Source organism: Eschscholzia californica, unplaced genomic scaffold, assembly GCF_041429995.1.
Source record: "Eschscholzia californica isolate CP2 unplaced genomic scaffold, dmEscCali1.0.p SCAF_1, whole genome shotgun sequence".
Lineage (NCBI taxonomy): Eukaryota > Viridiplantae > Streptophyta > Magnoliopsida > Ranunculales > Papaveraceae > Eschscholzia > Eschscholzia californica.
In genome coordinates this window covers 6,734,375-6,756,687 of record NW_028238198.1, presented here as the reverse complement: position 1 = coordinate 6,756,687, position 22,313 = coordinate 6,734,375, and the positions used below count along the sequence as shown (strand labels likewise).

General features: G+C 39.2%; 1 protein-coding gene across 1 annotated transcript; it reads right to left on the bottom strand.

Annotated features, from left to right (window-relative positions):
• Positions 1-5,333: 5,333 nt before the first annotated feature.
• Positions 5,334-7,518, bottom strand: LOC147563667 (PKS-NRPS hybrid synthetase cheA-like). Its single transcript, XM_086657220.1, has one exon. The coding sequence runs from the start codon at positions 7,455-7,457 to the stop codon at positions 5,334-5,336; it is 2,124 nt and encodes a 707-aa protein (XP_086513346.1). The 5' UTR covers positions 7,458-7,518.
• Positions 7,519-22,313: the final 14,795 nt, after the last annotated feature.

Below are 22,313 nucleotides of genomic sequence, written 5' to 3'. Positions count from 1 at the left end.
TATTTCATCCAAACAGAAATAATCTAAAGAATAACCAAAAGATCCCCCATTAGGCCTCTTCAAAATGTTATTAGTTCTTTCATTTCGAATGGCCGGAATTACTCCTATAATTTGTTCCCTCACCAAATGTGAATTAACAAAAATAATTGATAGACACACTAACTAAAAACTACATGATTAGAATCGACAAGTTACAGTGGTTGTATAGATTTTTGACAGTGTGTTTTAGTTTTCTCTAATACCTTATTTTTCATGACTTCATCATAAAATTTCTAGATGAGAAACAAATTTCTCTTTATATACATGATAAATTGGGTATAAATTTACATGACAAAAAAATGGTCGTGTTTTATTTATGAGTTCTTTGCTCATGAAATATCCATGTACATAACAACTTTGGTAATATTTCATTTTTTATATGTAATTTCTTTTATATTTCCCCATTGAAAAATGCAGGGCCGTGCCTGAGAATTTCGGGTCCCCGTGCGAAATTTGGTTCTCGGCTTGTCGTACAATAAAAAATTGTGAACAAAATGCAAGATAGTTGCGCAGTAGATAGATGAAAACTACAGAAGAATCCAAATGTATTTTGAAGAAAATAATCGTAGGAAAAAAAATTACTTTTTTAATATCATTTTATAAGAGATCTAGTCTAAAGATCCACTATCACTTGTGATTTGTGAACAAAAAATACATATATTATTCTATCTTAAATTATACTTATAACTACATTTAACATAATGAAATTCTAAATTTTCATAGAATGTTTGGATCTTAACATAAAACCATATTGAATACTGAGTTTCCAACTTATCAAACATGACTAGGTGTGAACGAAGGATTTTAGCAAGCATATCAACCTTAAAACGATAGAAACAAAACAAAACAATATCTTATTACAATGTAAAATTTAGAATCTAAAGGTGATTTTTCGAACATGGAATCTTTCGTATCATGATTTTCACACACACACACACACACATATATATATATATATATACCTATTGTTGAAATTTTACAAAAAAACTCCACTATTTCTTAAAATCACTTTAGAAGATTAAAAAATGCACCTAAAAGACAAAGAAAAAGTGCAACGGAGCAATAACAGAGGTTGATTTAATGATATTACTCTTAACCTCATAAAAATAAAAAAAATTAAACCACCTTCGATGGTGGTGAGGCTCGAACCTGTATCAGGTGTGTGAAACTTGCAGAGTTTACCAGCGGAGCTAGCAAGCCTTATATCTATCTCTAGCCATCATCACCTATATAGCACGTTTAGTCTTTTCGGAAAGTGGGCCCCTTGGTGGTGGGGGGCCCAGTGCGGGCGCCCTGCCCGCACCCCCACCACACGGCCCTGGAAAAATGGCAAACCCCAGGAGTTGTTGTGAAAAAACATTTGTGTTTTCATGTATCCAACAATTATTCTCTATGTTATTTGAATTATTTGGCAGTAACGATAGAGTGGTTTATTAAGTGTAATATCTGAAGTTTTCCCATAACTTGCCATAGATTTGTCGGGCCACGTTTATCGGGCCAAGAAGCATTGCCCCATGTCTTTTTCTAGCCTAGTAGGACCCCAAATTATCCAAGTATCTAACTAAACTCTTCCATAGTCCAGCCTAGTTGGGCCCCAAATTATCCTATTGTCCAACTAAACTCTCCTGCAGTCCAGCCTAGTTGGACCCCAACTATAAGCAGGCAGGCTTCCCAGTCTCTCAGAAGATCAAATAGATATAGGCACTACTTCCTCTTTTCTTTTACATAAGCTAATCTTGTCGAATGGAATTTGTCCACCAAAAAAAAACATGAAACTGAAACGGCGGATCTTCTACTTGTTTAGTTTTGGGGCAAACCCAAAGAAGTTTAAATAAAACACATAGAAAACCACTATCTCTTTCAAGTGTGGGGTTTCACTTTATTCACGCACTGGAGTCCCCATTGCTGCTAGAACTACATCTATGAGTTATCCACTTTTGAGAATAAGAATGAATTCCCCAAAGGGAAATTTTAAAAGGCCCCCCCGTTTTTGTTAAAAGGCCTCCCCGCTAAAAGCGCCCCTCATTATAACCCATTTGGTTATAGGGCCCCCTCTGCAAAGGAGCACCCCCCTCTTCTATATTTGACCTAACGGCAAAGTTAACGCCGTTAGGTCAAACTTAACCCAAGACCAAAATTGACCCTAAAAGACCATCTCCTTCCCAAGTCCCAACCAGTTTCATCCCTTCTCTCTTTCTATCTCCCGCCTTCCCTCTCTCTCTCTCGTGCTCTAGGTCTCTCTCGTGCTCTAGGTCTCTCGCCCTCTCTCTCATTCTTCACCATTGTACCAACGGTTAGTATATCTCTCTCTCTCCTTATATCTTTCTCTCTCTCTCTCTGTATATATGTCTCTAGATTTGATTTCTGAATTTAGGGTTTTTATTGAAAGGGGTTTTCGGTTTGTTGAAGGAGGGATAGTTTCATAATACATAGGGTTCTGTTATTTCTGATGTTGATTTAGGGAAAGTTTGATTTTTACATACCCAATAGTATAGTTAGTTTATATTAGTAATAGGGTTTTGATTGGATTGATTTCTGGATTGGATTGTATTAGTTGTTATAATGTTCATGATTTTTGTTTAATTTAGTTTAAGTTAGTAATTTTAATGCTTAAAAATCATAATACGGTCGTACCAGACCGTAGAGATAGAAAACCCCCAATTTTATCTTCACCAAGCATAATTTCGGTCGAACCAGACCGAAAATATGACAAGTTACGGCTCGAGCCCACCGTAAAAATACACAGTAGCTACTGTGCATTTTTACGGTGGGCTCGAGCCGAATTTTGTGCTCATTTTCGGTTCCAGCCCACCGAAAATATGCACAGTAGCTACTGTGCATATTTTCGGTTGGCTCGAGCCGAATTTTGTGCACATTTTCGGTTCGAGCCCACCGAAAATATGCACAGTAGCTACTGTGCATATTTTCAGTGGGCTCGAACCGAATTTTGGGCATCTCACGGCTCGTGCCCACCGTATTTTGGCCAGTAGGTCAAATTTTTAGGCATCTCTCCTCTCTCTCTCTCTCTCTCTCTTTAAAATCTCCCACTCTCTCTATATGAATCATCAACCTTGCCTCCTCAGAATGAATAAATCATCTTTTTTCTTTTTTTCAAGTTGTTTGACTTTATTTATATATCCTATTTTATCTTTAGTCATGTCTCAACGTGTCGCACAAACTGTAAGTGCGAGAAAGAGGAAGGAGGATGCTAGGAAGCAGATTGTCGACGGTTCGACAAGTGAAGCAGGTGCGGATCCTTTTCCAGGAGGGCCGACGGACCGTAGCGTTCTCAAGAACTATGAGAACCATATTGCTTACCAGATTTGGAATGGCAAGGTACGTGTATGTTTTTCTATTTTTCGCACTTATCAATGTTTAATATAATAATATATTGTTAACTTTCAATAAACGTAACTTTTATGTTTGTTTACGTAGGATCGTCCTGTTTTGAAACTACATAATCACGCAAGTGGTGTGCAAGTGGGGGCCCTTGAAAGTAAAAGTATACGGGATTCAAAGAAGGAACATGTCTGGGACATAGAACTCGAGTGTAAAGTAGTTCGTGAGAAGGTGGAAGCATCAGGACTTCTGCAAATCGCTAAATACTCTTACCAGAAACTTGACCGGGTTCTTATCACGGCTTTCACGGAGAGGTGGCATGAAGATACTAACACCTTTCACATGCCATTTGGAGAAATGACGATCACACTAGAGGATGTGCATCGTATTACAGGACTTCAGATTACAGGTCACTCGGTTCATCTTGATAATGATCATGTAAATGAATGCAATCTTCTGGTGAAAGGTTTAGGGGTGACACCTGAGGCTGCGGAAGCAGAATTGAAGACGACTAAGTGCAAGAGTGTCCGAATGTTGTGGTTGAGGGAAATCTGTTCGGGTAGCTTAGACAAAGATGACGCACGGAAGAAAGACTTTTGCGTCAGAGGGTACCTTCTCCATCTTATAGGCTCGACTCTTTTTTGTGACAAGAGTGGTTCAAAGGTGCCTGTTTGCTACCTTACATATTTGATGGACTTGACGAAGGTCCCTGAATATTCGTGGGGCACGGCTGTACTTTCTTATCTTTATAGGCAGCTCGGTCATGCTTCCACTAAGGGTGGACAAATGGCGGGTTATCTGCCCCTCCTCCAGGTATTTCTCACATTATTATAAGTTGATTAATTTAGGAGTCTATCTTCTTGGTAGTAATAATTGTTTTCTTGTTTAGGCATGGATTGACGAGCACTTTAAGCTTGGTCTGTCGGATTTGAAAAAGGATTTCGACATTAGGCCGGATTTGCCTCTGATGGGTAGATGGACGGAGCATGATGCACATGGAAATCTAGATGACAGACTGGTTAACCTTCGAGAGATGATCGACGATTTAGAGGAGCGAGAGGTAAAATTCTATATACTATGGTATTTTGCATGTTAATTTGACATTGAATGAGCATCTAGTATAATAATTGTGTTATTTAGGTTATTTGGGACCCATATAGACTCATGGGCATTGGTGAGTCATCTCCCCCACTATACGCCTTCTACAGCGGTTGTATCGTATTTGATGATATTGCCGAGCCGTATCAACCCGAAAGGGTGTTGAGGCAATTTGGTGTGGTTCAACATATTCCGTCTGCCCCCATGAGAGCAACAAAGAAGAGAAGGAGTGAAGCAAAGGATTATGGAGAACATACATGGTATTGGGAGAACTGGGAACATCATGTCCTCAACGAGAAAGATAGGTCGCAACGGGTTAGTTCAGCTTGGGAGGTCGATGATAGATATGCTGAGTGGTTTAGTCGAATTTCACACCCGAAGGTCCAAAACCCAAACCATCGGAAGACGAACCAAGCACAAAGCTCACTCGGTTCGATTGCTTACTACGTAAGTACACATAAAGCATGTAATCTACTTTATTTAGTATTGATGGAAATACATGTTAACAGACTTGATTTTTTTTTCAGAGAGAGGGTATTCGGCATGCCCTTGCTGCACTAGATTTGTCTGGGGTGGATGCAGGAAAGGAAATTCTTCACCAAGTATTGAGGGAGGAGCAACTTCCAGAGGCACCCCAGAGGGTTCAGGAAGAAATTCTTCACCAAGTATTGAGGGAGGAGCAACATAAACGGCTCGAGCCCACCGTTTTTTTGCACAGTAGGTGCTGAAATTATCGGCTCGAGCCGTTCTTATTTTAAAAAATAAAACTTTACCTTTGATCAAAAAACTTTACGTTTAAAAAAAAACAACTTCAACTAACAGTTAGTACTAAAAAAAAAACAACTTCAACTAAGTTTTCATTCCATATCTATTGCTATTGCATTCGATGATGTGTCCCCTTCCTTCTTTATACTTGATGGAGTTTCTTCCAATTGCGGATTGAAATTATCGCCACTGTCAATTTTATGTTCGCAAATAGTCAACCACCTTCTTGCATCTGAAGTAGCGTATCGAGCCCATTGCCTAGCAATCGGAGGAAGTATAGTTTCGTTTTGTAGCTTAACATTAAGGAAATGACAATTGTTTACATAACCAATGCATACCATTGTATGTGGTTGAGACAAACCTTCGGAAGATGGTGTTGGTGGACCGGTGATTAAAGGTAAAAATGTCGTTGAATCATATTTCGCCAAATGAATCAACATTATATTAAAATGAGTGGCAATTAAATAACTCGTCTCTCCGTGAGTATACCAAAACTCATGTTCAGCTGGTATATCAAAATTGTTGGTCGAAACCAACAATTCGTCATAAAAAGACCCAAACATGGCTTTGTATAACTCTGGACGTGTTTCGAGTTCATTAAGAACACCTTTTCGGATCTCAATCCAACCTACCTCCGAGGGATACCCGAGACCAAGAGCGACGGCTCTAAAACCACAATGACCGTCTCCTGGAACGTTTGTAATAGTACTGATAAACGGATAAATCACCTCAGGCATTAGACGTAAAAATGAATCACCACTACCGCGAGATCTCCTGTTGGCTTTCCGTGCACTTTTAACCGATGGAATCGATGTTTCCGGAATACATTGTGCATACTCCCAACGAGAAGGATCTCTCTTAGTAGATATGGCTGCTTCCTTCTCTTTTCTGTTTCTTGGTTTTTTTTGGGCTCCTCGGGTTTTCAATTTTGCCAAAGGTTCTGTCATGGATGTCATTGAAGGACAAACAATACTCCTCAACCTTTCTAATATGGCTTTTCTCTCAGGACCGGTCGACATATCCCACATGGAGTACAACAATCCTAATTCGTAAGAACTCTGAAGTTCGTTATATACCTCAGGAGTAGGAATAATTGAGAGTTTAGTCCATTGTGGGTCAATGAGTGACAAAGATATCACCTCACCGCTTCTCATAATGATTTCCATCTCGTGAGCACAAGGGAGACCATACACAGACCTATACACACATCCACACAAATTTGAATCAATTCCTATAGTTTTTGCCCGCTCCACCTCATCTGCCAACAGGTCAAGTGCATTGTGTGAGACATAACCCCTGAGTTCCCTAAAGGCGTTGATTTGATGAGACATCTTCACTGATGTACGACTTTTCTCGAATGTAGCTTTAATCGCAACAATCTCTGTCTCAGTCATTGAATGTATAGATTCCCAACATGTGACGAAGTTACCCTCGGATGTATCCAAGTTTCTTTTCAGCTTCGCATGTGCACCTTCAACCCTATTCGTTGTAGTATTACCCAAATGCATCACATTATCGGTCCATGCCGTTACAAAATGTTTCCTAAGTGGCAACCAAGTCTTCTGAACATAAATAACATCAATGGCGTTACTCTTCGACCACGTTGTGACGAAATCTTCAACAGCGCGATTATAATCTGCCTCGGTTTCCGCAAACATGATTAGTCGAAACATTGACATGAACTTTCGGAATGGTTTGTTTTTCAAGTGTGGTTTAACCTTTCCAACCACACACTTATCTATATGGAAAGTACATAATAAACGATCTGCATGTGGGAAGACTTCACCTATTGCATTGATTAATGGTTGTTCCCGATCAGTCAAAAATACCTTCGGCATAGAGTTAGGAGGAAATAATGTCCTCAAACGATTCAAAGCCCAAGTGTATAGATGTTCTGCCTCTCCATCCATAAAAACCATAGCCGCGGTGAATGATTTCATAGTCGAAGTCATCCCAACAATCTCAAGCAATGGTTTCCCGTATCGGTTTGTTTTGTATGTACAATCAAGCATTAACACCGTGTGGAAGCACTTCAGCAATTGGATAGATTCCGGGTGTGCCCAAAATAAGTTAGTAATCTCCCCTGTTTCCTTCTTCATTGAATGCCAATAAACATAATTGTGTTGAACTAACAATTTCATCAATTGTTGCATAGGAGTTCTACCTTCTTGTTGACTATGCCGGATTCGTATCCTTTCGTTGTATATGGTACGCATTGTCGAGGTATTATCGTTGAATTTTTTCTTTATTTGAGAAAGAATTTGTCGTGGTTTTGTACCACATTCATATAGTTCTTCAACAAAAGCCTTTTCTTCATTATTCAATCTATTGGCATATGCATGCCCAATTAAGGTCTCTGCAAGTTCATGATTATGGATCCCACACACAACTTCCACCTTCCACTTGTCTCCGTCTATCGGTATTCCTTTTAACTTGAAGGGGCAATTGCATTTCTTAGTACTCGTTTTTCTCTTTTTGGTGGACGGTTCTTTTGTTTTAGGAATTATTTCTGCCTTAAGATGAGAACGATACTCTCCACTTCTTTCACATCGTAAATCCATCTTCGGTTTTTTACCACCTTTCCGCGCAGCAGACTTACCAATCATAACAACCATCTTGTTTTTTATACCAATTTCTTTTGCCCATTTAACTAACTCGTCTCTCGTTTCAAACACTTGTTCAGTTCGAAAATACTCACTAACATTAATGCTGACAAAACCTTCATATGGTCTGTTTTCTTCTTGATTTTCTTCTTTCTTATCTGGAACTTCAATGTTGGGTTCTTCTTCTCCACATTCACGATTTACAATTTTAAGACATCCAAATTCCGATGATGCTTCGTTTTCTTCGACTGCATCATGCCACCTTTCTTGTGTATTAGAACTTCCAAAATCCCAAGTGTCTGTAGTAATTTGAGATGGAAGTTGAGAAGAAGCCACAACAGCAAAGCCCTATAAGGAAAAAAGAGAATTTTAGTCAAAACGGCCCGAGACCACCGTTTTATGTATTACTTTTCGGCTCGAGTCCGCCGAATATATGCACAGTAGCTACTATGCATAAATTCGGTGGGCACGAACCGAATTAATTGACATTTTTCGGCTCGAGCCCACCGAATTTTTGCACAGTAGCTACTGTGCATATTTTCGGCGGACTCGAGCCGTAAAATGGCATAAATTCGGTTGGACCAGACCGAAAATACCCTCCGTGTTCAACAACCAAAAAATTTTCATACAACCAACGAATATATCATACAACTTGGAAAAAAGTGTTAGGATATGTTCATATACCTCTTGGGAGACTGAATCTTGTCCAGAAATTGATGATTTAGGATCCTTTGATGTTTCTCCAAAACTTTTGAAACTTGCTTCATCCATGGTGGTTTAAGAGTTTAGAAAGGGATAGAGAAGTGGTTTAGGAGTGCAACAACAATGTGAGATTGTTGCACAACTCCGATGAACTTTCCCCGTCGATGATGGTCGCCGGTGATGTTGACAATTCCGGTGGAAGAAGAGGGAAGAAGAATATAAGAGAGGAATTTCTAGGGATTTGGGGTTCTAGGGATTTGGGTTTTAGGAAGTTTAATAATTAACAACTAAAATCTTAATGTGGGTGAAATACACCCTTAAAGGGGGTTTTTTTCACCCATTCAAAGAGGGGGCCTTTTAACCAAGCCAAGTCAAACGTGTTTTACCAAGTCAACGAAACCATGGGGAGGTCTTTTAACAAAAACGGGGAGGCCTTTTAAAATCTCCATTCCCCAAATCATTCGTCACTTTAGAACAGTAGGGATAACAAATTAAAGTTGTTGGAATTAATGTTTTCTGTTGTTTATTCACAAATTCCAATTAATAATCATAGAGTGTTTTCTTTTTGTTGGAGTCTTCATTTAGCTTTCTATCTTTTAATAAGCTTTATATACACGTATATGGTCATATGGAGATATAGAGAGAGGGGTGAGGAGAACGTGAAATGGCAGTAAGGAGAGAGAAGAAAGTTGGGTTAAGTATGAATGAGCTACTCATTTCATTCACAGGGTGGATCAATCTTTATCTTTCTTGCTTTTTTTGTTTTAGTGGTGTGACTTGGTTCATTTATGGGTTGGTTTGATCACATATTTACGTATGGCATAAAATTTTTTTAACTTCAACTAGAGATAAATGTAGACATTATTAATGGGTGAGAGCCAATCGAGTCAATCTCCATCTCTTGTATTTAGTCAGAAAAAAGATGTAAGATTTGGGTACCAAGGTCAGAGCCGGCCCTCATGTTTCTCAAGGGCCTAAAGGTAGTCTTAATACTTAATGTTAGTGCATAACTCTTGGACAATTTCAAGACATGTCGGGGGTGAATAGAAACGATCTAGATTTAGAAACAATTGCAACTGAAATAGAGTAGAGATAAACAATATGGACCGGCGAAGACATCAATCCATAATTAAGACACTTTAAACAAGAGCGATATTAATTTTGATATAATAAGATTTTCTTGCATATTTTGGCGCAGGGCCACTACTAAACAATTTTGGTGATTTTGAAAATAGGGATTGGGCCATTGGTCCAAAAAGGGGACCAAAATGAAAATCCCACCCAAAGTTGCCTAAAAATGAAAGGGAGGTCCAATGTGTCAGTTTGGGGGTCAAAATTACGTAAAGGACCCTTAGAAAATAAAGTATTTACCGTTCATGCCATCGAAAATTACAAAATTGCCATTAAAAATTACAAAATTGCCATCGAAATTTCTCGGGAAACGATTTTTTTTTCTGAAAAATAATCTGACAACCCGTCCATCAGAATGTGTACTGTTCAGAAATTTACGGAACTGCCACCGAAAAATTCCCAGGAAACGAAACTTTTTTCAGGAAATTATTTTATTTACTGGAAATTTTTTTCTGTACTAGACATTTTTGCTGGGCGGGAATTTGAAATTTCGTAAAAAAATTTGAAAATTTGGGCCAGAATTTGAAATTTCGTTTGAAATTTTCAAAACTTCGAAAAAAAATATTTTGTGACCGGGAAATTAATTTATTTACTGGAAATTTTTTTCTGTACTAGACACTTTTGCTGGGCGGGAATTTAAAATTTTCAAAAAAATTTCAAAATTTCGAAAAAAAGATTTCGTTTGAAAATTTCAAAAAAAATTGAAAATTGGAATTTTTTGTGTACGGGAAATTATTTTATTTACCGGTAATAGATGTTTGCTGGGCGGGAATTTCAAATTTTCAAAAAATTTTGAAACTTTGAATTTTTCGTGTACTGGTAAACTATTTTATTTACCAGGCATTTTTTTTTCAGGAAAACGTCAGCATGTCCCGTCCAAGGGCAAGAGGCGAATAAAAAAAAAACTGACGTTTGGACCTGCAACTAATTTGGCAAGAGTGGATTTTTTTTTGTACCCCCCAGATTTTGGACTGTTGACTCAAAAATCCTTTTGAAAATGGAGGTTGTAAGAATATAGACTTTGATAAATTTAATGTGTATGATTTGGAGCAATCCATAAGATTTTACATTTCTTGAATTCTCTACCACATCATGATAAACATATATGGTGATTTGAACAAACTTATGCTTTTTTTTTTTTAATTCATAAGCAAGTTAAGGGCCGGACCTGTTACAAAAACCCCAAAATCAAAAAACACAAAATATACAAGAAAATAGTATGTGAGAAAATACAATCGGCTTAATTAGCCACATCCCTTTTCTCACTCGTGCAGTTCCTCTCGTATCTCCACTAGCTATATTAGTAAGCTCCACCAGCCACATCCCTTTTCTCACTCGTGCAGTTCCTCTCGTATCTCCACTAGCTATATTAGTAAGCTCCACCGGCAATTAATTGTTTAATAGGATTGTCTCAACATCTCGAATTCTCATTTTAGATAAGAATCCCGCCGCTTGCTTTGCTTCCCGATGAATATGTCTTACCATACACCCACTTATGCTTACAAAATAAATACGAAGAACATAAACAATATTGACATAAACATTTTGGACAATCAATACAAAATAAATTTACTTCATTTTTTTTTATTTTGCTTCTTCTTCTTATAAATTACACACAACCATTTTCGTTGTAAAAGTGAGAATGTGATTTTATTAATGATTTCTTAAATCCTAATTTTCCATTCAAATGTGTGAAAGCTTATACGGATATGATAAAGAAATTCGGTTCTTTAATAGTTAAAAGTAAAGTTTTATGAAGGATAAGAAAAAGTCTTTGACAAAATGTTTTAGTTTCCTTCAATATCTTAATTTCATAAGACCACTTTAGATTTAATGGTAGAATTCAGATTATAAAGGAACAAACACAAGGGAATTGATACAGACACATGAAAAATGATTTCTCTTTATATAGATCAGTTAGATATGAACTTAAAGCATGATAAAAGAAAATGTTTGTATGGGTTTTGTGCTCATGACATATTCAAGTATGAACGCAGAGAGCATGAGTTAAATTTTAATTGATTTGCCAAAAGGCCAAAGTGTGGCATACTCTTTGGAGTTGTTACACACTTATACTAAATATTCTGTTATTTTGTCTGAGAGTTTATCTTTTATGATTTTCACAAACAATTAAACTACCTGTCAACCCAACCGACACAAAAAGGAAAAAAGGAAACACCATCCAATATATTTAGCAAGCCTAAAAAAGAGATACCCCAGTGGAGCAACGAAAACTTTATACACGCGAAAAGTAAATTGACATCCAACACGTTCTTATGGTGTGACTAGGAGTAATTTCTACTTATTGAGAAGTTGCAATTTCAAACCAACACTAGTTTGCGACATTTATGAAATTCACTACATGTTGATTTATATGTTAGTGCAGCGAAAAAAAAACACCACAAAAGTATGAATATAGATACTGTTGGCGTGAATCATGGAAACGTGAATCACCCAATATTATCATATAGGAAAGAATATTATTACATAGGAAATAATATTATTATATAGGAAATAGTATTATCTGTAAATATATAGTTACCAGTATTCGGAAATTGTTAACATATACCTAATCTCTATTTCTATTCCTGTCTATCATGTAACATTATATATACTCCTCATATGAGATGAATAAAGTATCATTCAAAATCAATCTTGCTCTATTAAACATGGCATCAGTGCAGGTTATTTAAAAATTTTACGCTTCCGCTACGTCGACTATCGGAGAATACATCACCAACGGTCACTTTTACTATCATAACATCAAGGTTTGGTTGTGTCCAGATCTAGAGTATTTCTGGATCTAGGTTGTATTAATCTTGATTAGGTACGAAGTTATTTTTTTTGGCATCTTCAATTTCTTTTGGTGTCGTTGACAGTGCTTGTCATCCATTATCTCTACTATTAAGGTTAGTTGTGTTATATATTGATTATAAATCATCTTTTATTATTATCAATATATATTATATACTTCCTACATTATAAGATGTCTGGTTCATCAGATATGTCAATGACAGTTCCGTCTGGTTCTCAGACTATGACCACCGGACAATCGTCTATCTATACTAGTGAGCCTATGTCTATTCCTTATGGTGTAAAATTGAATGGTATCAATTATTCACTTTGGTCACAAGTGGTTGAGACGTTTATCGCTGGACGAGGTAAACTAGGTTATATTAATGGAAGAAATGTTGAACCTCAAATACAAGATCCTATTTATGATAAATGGTGTATGGAAAATGCAATTGTTAAAGGATGGCTTATTGGTGCTATGGAACCAGATGTGATGAATTTATTTATTCGTTTACCAACAGCTAAGGCCATTTGGGAAGCTGTTTCTCGGACTTATTTTGAAGGAGCAGACCGGTCAGTAATTTACAATTTAACACGTAAATCTATGCAGATGAGACAGACTGGTAAACTTGTATTAACATATTTTGCTGATTTACGTGCTATCTGGGATGAATTGGATTACCGTAAACCAATTCAATTTACACAACCAGATGTTGTTCTTGCTCGACAGAAGGAAATTTGGGAAGATAGAGTTTATGTATTTCTTGCAGGCCTCGATGATGTCTATGATCGTGTTCGAAGTGATATTCTTCGTACAGATCCATTTCCGAATTTAGATTCGGCTTTTGCAATTGTTAGGGGTGAAGAGCAACGCCGAAACACGATGCTAAATGTTGATACTAATATGGCTATGGTTGCTAAACTTTCAGGGCCATCTTTACCTAATGGTCCGTCAGGAGGATGCAAACATTGTGGTAGTTCTAAGCATGTAATTGAAAATTGCTTTAAGAAGAACGGGTATCCAGACTGGTGGGACAGTTACAATGAACGGAAACGAGAAGGGAAAAATAAGAAGGGTGGAGGAAAAGCAGCTCTTGCAACAACACCACATCAATTATATCCAGAAGTGATTTCTGTTTCTGATACACAACCATCGGTTTCTGGTGTCTCTCTTCTTGATCCAAAATTGATACAACAATCAGGTAGTTTCGCTCTTCTCTCCTCTGATGCTTCAAAGGATCCTGGCTGGGTCATTGATTCTGGAGCTACGGATCACATGACCTATGATGCTAATATATTATTCAATCCTGGTGCACCTCACTGTTCTCATATTGATAATGCTAATGGTGTATCTGTACCCGTTACTAAATCCGGAACTGTTAATTTAACACCCTCGTTGTCACTTGAGCACACATTACTGGTTCCTTCATTATCTAATAATCTTTTGTCTGTGGCACAAGTGACCGAGCAATTAAATTGTTTAGTATTAATGTATCCTCGTTTTTGTCTACTTCAGGATCTCAACAGCAAGGAGATATTTGGGCGTGGTACTAAGAGAAAGGGGTTGTATTATGTGGATGATGTCTGCATCAGAAAAGGGTTAGCAGTAACAGGATCATCTCATGTTAAGGAAGATCAGATTTGGTTATGGCACAAGCGGTTAGGTCATGCTTCATTTGGTTACCTACAATATTTATTTCCTCGTCTATTTTCGGGTTGTGATATTTCAAATTTTAATTGTGAGACTTGCATTTTAGCAAAAAGCCATCGTGCTTCTTATTACTCTAGTAAAAATAAAACTTTGTTACCCTTTGAGTTAGTTCATTCTGATGTTTGGGGGCCTGCTCCGGTATCTACAGTATCTGGTTATCGTTGGTTTCTAATATTCGTTGATGATTGTACCCGTATGACATGGTTATATCTTATGAAACACAAAAATGACGTACAAGAATGCTTTCAAATTTTTCATAAGATGATACAAACACAATTTTCTACTACGGTTAAGATTCTTCGTTCGGATAACGGCGGTGAATTTGTTAATCATGAGTTAAGAAAATATTTTCAAGAACATGGTATTATTCATGAAACCACGTGTCCACATACCCCTCAACAGAATGGTGTAGCTGAACGGAAAAATCGTCAATTACTTGAAGTGACATGTTGTAGTGCCCCTAAACAAATTTCGGGGTGCCTTTAGCACCAATACCTATTACCCCTTTAATACCCTACTGCCAACACTTTTGGTATGGCATTTCTTTCCCATACAGCCGTGAGTGGAGAAAGGGATAGGGTATTAGGTTTTAGTGAGAGAAAGTAAGGAGGAAGGGGAGAAAGAAGAAGGGTTTGGGGCTTGGAGCTTGGAGTTTCTTCATCTTTTGTTTATTGTTCTTGGTGTGTGGGGGTTCTCTTCATTGTTTGGCTTTGGACTAAGGTAGATTTCTACTCCTCTAGGGCTTGAATAGCCATTTTTATAGAAAACCTAGACAAACTAGATAACACCACAAACCCTAGATTTTAGTATTACTTGAACATAGATTAGGGTTCTTGACATGAATATATATGCTAGAAGTAGTAGATCTATAGTTGTACAAACTCATTTCTTGGTCACTTTGAATCTCATCTATGTGTTAGATTTTGAGGATATTTGCTATAATGACATACTTGATGAACCATACAACCTTCATTTACATTCCCATGCTAGGTTCATGTATTACAATGATATTTAGGGCTAAACCTCTCTATTTGCCATGATTTTAGTATATAGCTCCTATAATTATATGTCTCTCACTATTGGACAACACTCTTTATATAGATACATGAACATGCCCTAGAACTCAACATGATATGAGAATTTTAGGCTATTATCATCATTGATTCATTACTTGCAAAATTACAAATATGGAACTCGTATGTCGTAATATGCTATCGAATATGATTTTGATTTATGTATGTTGTGGTGTGATGCTATTATATGTGTGTGATGTGATGGAGTTGGTGGAGAGTTGTGAGAGTGTTGTGGTTGGTTCGACCCTCTCTACCGGATGTGATATTGGTATGGAGCGTATGGGGTCGGCGCTAACACAATGGATGACCTTGTGGGCCACACTCTCATACAACGTGGATACTAACTTGTCATATTGCTTTTGGTTGTTTATTATAAATGGTGTGATATTATGTATGTGTGATGTGATGGAGTTGGTGAAGGGTTGTAAGAGTATTGTGGTTGGTTCGACCCTCTCTACCGGATGTGATATAGGTATGGAGCGTATGGGGTCGGCGCTAACACAATGGATGACCTTGTGGGCCACACTCTTACATAAGGTGGACACCAACTCGTCATGTCGCTTTTGTTGTTTGTTACATATGTGGTACATTTTATTTCTAATGGTCACCAATCGGATACTATACTGGGACATCTCCTCATGATAAGTGGTTGTCTTTTTTGTTTTGGTAGCTCTTGAAACTGTCTATTGAGGCATTAGAGGTTTCGAAATCTACTTGTTGGGGTCTGACCCAACCTTTTATTTTTCAGGACAAGGAAATCGGGAAGTGCCACCTGCTTGAGTCATAGTTAGCCTGGGAGGAGTTTCTTTAGTGATTTTCTTCCTTTCTTTAGGTAGTTTTTTTGGAGTTGTATCTCCTAAACACTTGGTGTTATTTATGTTTTATCTTATCCGACATTTGTGTCGATGATTTAGAGACATCCTATGAGTTTTGAGAAACTTGATAAAGTTTCAGTAGATGATTTATTGTTACTTTTTGAGCTTCATGTTCGATACTATTTGTCTCCTTGATGAGTATATCGTATATGTTTACTGTTCTGCGAAGGAATGCTTTAAGTTTAGGTTTTCATGGCGGCCGACGTGGAAATCTGGATTTGGGGCGTTACAAAGTGGTATCAGAGCTCTAGGTTCATAAATCCTAGGGATTGTGTCTAGGGCTATTAGACAGTTAGAAGCAGTAGTGGCACTTTGATCTTTCCTTGGTTTTTGTGCGTGACATTAATTTAGTTTATCTCCTTATTCTTCTCTTGATTAGATTCATGGACGGAGATGGAGTTATTGGTAGGGGACGTCGTAGTGCTCGCATCCGAGGGCGAGGTACAGGTCGAGGTACAGGCCGAGGTGTAGGCAGGGGGACGGGCCGAGGCACAGGCAGGGCAATAGGTCGAGGAGTCTTTGTTGAGGAAAGAGGATCAACAGAAACTATGGGTCCAACGGCGCAAGTTGAGAGCAGTGCAACTCCAGTTCAAAATCCGAATGGAGGGGCAACGGTGACTATTGACGCAACTGCATTGCAAGATTTGATCAACATTGCAGCGGAGGCTAAAATGCGGGAGCGAGATCGGGTTCAGGTTCCAACACGGGAAACAGGAGGTCCTGTGGTACCTATGGTGAATCAGAGACCACCGACTGAGATGACTTGGGTGCAGCATTATCACCATTTCAAGAAGATGGGGCCACCTGTATTTGATGGAACCGCGGGACCTTTAGGAGCACATGCATGGTGCCAGAAGATGGATAAGATTTTGCAGAATCTCGAGTGCTCAGATGTGTATAAGCAGAGAATGGCAGTGTTTCAGTTGGAAGGAAATGCCGCTTCTTGGTGGGATACAGAGGCTCGGTTAGTAGATCCTATGGCTATGACATGGACACAGTTTAAGGATGTATTCAAGGCAAATTACTTTCCATATTCAACACAACAGAAAGTATCAAGAGAATTTCAAAATTTGAAGCAGGGAGAGAATCAGACAGTTTTAGAGTATGAGCTGGAGTTTCATCGACTGTCATTGTTTGCAACTCACTTGATCCCTACTGAGCAGTATAAGATTGAGAGGTTCGTGAATGGGTTGCTCCCTAACATTGCGAGACAAATCATTGGGCAACCTAGTTTTGACACTTATCAGAAAGTGGTGACATGTGCTAAGGCACAAGATGACTACATTCAAGAGATGAGGAAGCAGAGGAGTGTCAAGGGAGAGATGGGACATAACCAGAAATGGAGTGGTAATAACAACAAGAACGGTGGTAAGAATCGAAGTGACCCCTATCATGGACAACGTGATGGCAAGAGGCCTCGTACAGATCGGGATGATAGAGCAGTGGTAGCAACGGGTGGACAACCAGAACCACTGAATGGCAACTGGGGAAGACAAAGAGCTTTCCAGGGAATTTGTTACACTTGTCATGGGCAGGGTCATAGAGCAATTGATTGTCCTAGGAAGAATGAGACTCGAATTGGTAATCAAGGGCGACAACATGATCAAAATCAACAAGGGAGGTTGCAGGGACGGGGTCAGCAGCTGCAGCTGAATGCCGTAGTTCCTAGGGATGTTGGAGCACCTGCTGAGGTGGTTGAAGGTACATTTCTTATTCATAGTAATCTGGGAAGAGTATTATTTGATCCTGGTGCCATGGGTACATTTATTTCTACTTCTTTTGTACGCACTTTGCCTATTGTGTTAGATCGATGTGTGAGCCCTTTTGTTGTATCGTCACCTTGGGGTGGGTCTATAGTGATAGACCACATTTGTCGGGGGTGCATTATTAAGTTAGGTGAACGAGAGTTTGCTTCAGACTTCTTTGTACTTCAGTTAGTTTACTATGATGTCATCCTAGGCATGGATTGGCTTGCTTCATATCATGCACTTGTGGACTGTTTTGCCAAGACGGTCACATTTTCTCTTCCGAGCGAAGAGGTGTTGGTTGTGTCTGGACTTACGAGACAGATGAGGGAGATGCACTTGGGTAACGTGGAACTGATAGAGCATCCGGTGATGGGTAAGACGCTAGAGATGATTGATGTGGTATGTGAGTACCATGGGGTGTTCAGCGATATACCAGGGTTGCCACCACGCAGAGAGGTTGACTTCTGCATAGAGTTGGAACCGGGTACTGCACCGATAGCTAGAACTCATTACCGAATGGCTCCAGTTGAACTACGTGAGCTCAAGGACCAGATTCAACAGTTACTTGACTTGGGTTTCATACGTCAGAGTAGCTCCCCGTGGGGTGCGCCTGTGCTTTTTGTTAAAAAGAAAGACGGGTCGATGAGGTTGTGTATTGATTATAGGGAGTTGAATAAGGTTACTGTGAGGAATAAGTACCCTTTACCGAGGATCGATGACTTATTCGATCAACTGAGAGGATCCAAGTGGTTTTCGAAGATTGACTTGAGATCAGGGTATCATCAGTTACGGGTCAGAGAGGAAGACATTCCTAAGACTGCATTTGTGACACGTTATGGTTCTTATGAGTTTTTGGTTACGCCTTTCGGTTTGACTAATGCTCCGGCAGTTTTCATGGATTTGATGAACCGGGTGTTTCGGGATTTCTTGGATAAGTTTGTCATTGTATTTATCGATGATATCCTTATCTACTCCAAAACTAAGGAAGATCACGAGGATCACTTACGACAGGTACTAAAGAGACTGATGGAACATCAATTGTATGCTAAGTTCGGGAAGTGTGAATTTTGGCAAGAAGAAGTGAAGTTCTTGGGTCATGTTATATCTAACATTGGAGTATCAGTCGACCCTTCTAAGGTCGAGGCAGTGCTTAACTGGAAGCAACCTACTTCAGTGACGGAGGTTCGCAGTTTTCTGGGTCTGGCTGGATATTACAGGCGATTTATCAAGGGGTTCTCGAGTATTGCAGGTCCTTTGACGAACCTAACTAAGAAGGAAGTTCCATTTCGATGGTCTATAGAGTGTGACTTGGCATTTCAAGAACTAAAGAAGAGATTGACTACTGCACCAGTTTTGACCATTCCTGAGGGTGGTGTTCGGTTAGTGATTTACACTGATGCTTCAATTCAGGGTTTGGGTTGTGTTCTTATGCAAAGTGATAAGGTGGTTGCGTATGCTTCGAGGCAGTTGAGACCGCATGAGCGGAATTATCCAACTCATGACTTAGAGTTGGCAGCTATAGTGTTTGCTTTGAAGATTTGGAGACATTATTTGTACGGTGAAAAGTTTGATCTCTTTACCGACCATAAGAGCCTCAAGTATCTATTCTCGCAAAAGGAGTTGAACATGCGCCAACGCAGATGGCTAGAGTTGATGAAAGACTATGACTTCTCGCTACAATACCACCCGGGTAAGGCTAATGTAGTAGCTGATGCATTAAGTCGACAACCGAGGGGTATCATAGCCGCATTGATGATGAATCAGTGGAAGATGTTGGAGGATGTGGCAACATATGACATTGATATGGTTGGGTCAGGAGTTGACTCGTTATTTTTGGGTAGTATGGTTGTTAGGCCATCCTTGCTGAACCGTGTGGTGGATGCACAAGTTAACGATGAGTGGTGCCAGAAACAGGTTTCGTTAATGCAAGAAACTGAAACTGAGTTCAGTACAGGACAGGACGGAGGATTGAGGTTCCGAGGGAGGTTATTTGTACCGGCAGATCCGATCTTGAGACGGGATATATTAGACGAGGCACATCGGAGTAAGTACACTGTTCATCCTGGTGGTAACAAGATGTACAAAGACTTGAAGAGGCAATATTGGTGGTCCGGAATGAAGAAAGATGTTGCTGATCATGTGCGGAAGTGTGAGGTGTGTCAGAAGGTGAAAGCAGAAAATCGACATCCATTGGGACTTTTAGAACCGTTGCCTATTCCAGAGTGGAAATGGGAGAACATATCAATGGACTTCATCACAGGTTTACCGCGTTCGAGTCGAGGCTTTGATGCCATTTGGGTGATAGTTGATAGGCTGACTAAGTCGGCTCACTTCTTACCAGTGAAGACGACAGATAGTGGAGATCGACTGACACAATTTTACATCAAGGAGATTGTCAGGCTGCACGGAGTCCCAGTGTCTATTGTGTCAGATAGAGATTCATCCTTTACTTCTCGGTTCTGGAAGAGTTTCCAAGCTTCTATGGGAACATCATTACACTTCAGTACAGCCTTTCACCCTCAGACCGATGGGCAGACAGAGAGAGTCAACAAAGTACTCGAGGATATGTTACGGTGCTCGATACTAGATCTTGGTGGTAGTTGGCAAGATCACTTGCCTTTGGTAGAGTTCGCATATAATAACAGTTACCAATCTAGCATTGGCATGGCCCCTTTCGAGGCATTATATGGGAGGCCTTGTCGATCACCATTATGTTGGACAGAGGCAGGAGATGCTAAACTAGAAGGACCAGAGGTGATTCGGGATACTTCTGAAAAGATTGCATTAATTCGGAGTAGGCTCAAAGCAGCTCAAAGTCGTCAGAAGAGTTATGCTGACAAACGACGTAGAGATTTGGAGTTTATCGTTGGAGATGAGGTGTTATTGAAGGTGTCACCTATGAAGGGTGTTTTACGGTTTGGTAAGAAAGGAAAATTGGCTCCGAGATACATTGGACCTTTCAGAATAGTTGAAAAGGTAGGCAAAGTAGCTTATCGTCTTGACTTGCCGGCAAGCTTGGCAGGAGTGCACAACGTATTCCATATATCGATGCTTCGGAAGCATGTGAGAGATGAAGAGCAACATTCAGTTATTGGTTACGATGACTTAGAACTCCAACCAGATGCAGGATATGAGGAGGAACCCGCTCGCATCGTTGACCGTAGAGAACATGTGCTTCGCCGGAAGACTATTCCCATGGTCAAGGTTCAGTGGAATCATCACAATGATAAAGAAGTTACTTGGGAGCGCGAGGATGATATGCAACTTCGTTATCCCCATCTTTTCCTCTCATCAGGTACGCCCAATTTCGAGGACGAAATTTCCTTTTAGGAGGGGAGATTGTAGTGCCCCTAAACAAATTTCGGGGTGCCTTTAGCACCAATACCTATTACCCCTTTAATACCCTACTGCCAACACTTTTGGTATGGCATTTCTTTCCCATACAGCCGTGAGTGGAGAAAGGGATAGGGTATTAGGTTTTAGTGAGAGAAAGTAAGGAGGAAGGGGAGAAAGAAGAAGGGTTTGGGGCTTGGAGCTTGGAGTTTCTTCATCTTTTGTTTATTGTTCTTGGTGTGTGGGGGTTCTCTTCATTGTTTGGCTTTGGACTAAGGTAGATTTCTACTCCTCTAGGGCTTGAATAGCCATTTTTATAGAAAACCTAGACAAACTAGATAACACCACAAACCCTAGATTTTAGTATTACTTGAACATAGATTAGGGTTCTTGACATGAATATATATGCTAGAAGTAGTAGATCTATAGTTGTACAAACTCATTTCTTGGTCACTTTGAATCTCATCTATGTGTTAGATTTTGAGGATATTTGCTATAATGACATACTTGATGAACCATACAACCTTCATTTACATTCCCATGCTAGGTTCATGTATTACAATGATATTTAGGGCTAAACCTCTCTATTTGCCATGATTTTAGTATATAGCTCCTATAATTATATGTCTCTCACTATTGGACAACACTCTTTATATAGATACATGAACATGCCCTAGAACTCAACATGATATGAGAATTTTAGGCTATTATCATCATTGATTCATTACTTGCAAAATTACAAATATGGAACTCGTATGTCGTAATATGCTATCGAATATGATTTTGATTTATGTATGTTGTGGTGTGATGCTATTATATGTGTGTGATGTGATGGAGTTGGTGGAGAGTTGTGAGAGTGTTGTGGTTGGTTCGACCCTCTCTACCGGATGTGATATTGGTATGGAGCGTATGGGGTCGGCGCTAACACAATGGATGACCTTGTGGGCCACACTCTCATACAACGTGGATACTAACTTGTCATATTGCTTTTGGTTGTTTATTATAAATGGTGTGATATTATGTATGTGTGATGTGATGGAGTTGGTGAAGGGTTGTAAGAGTATTGTGGTTGGTTCGACCCTCTCTACCGGATGTGATATAGG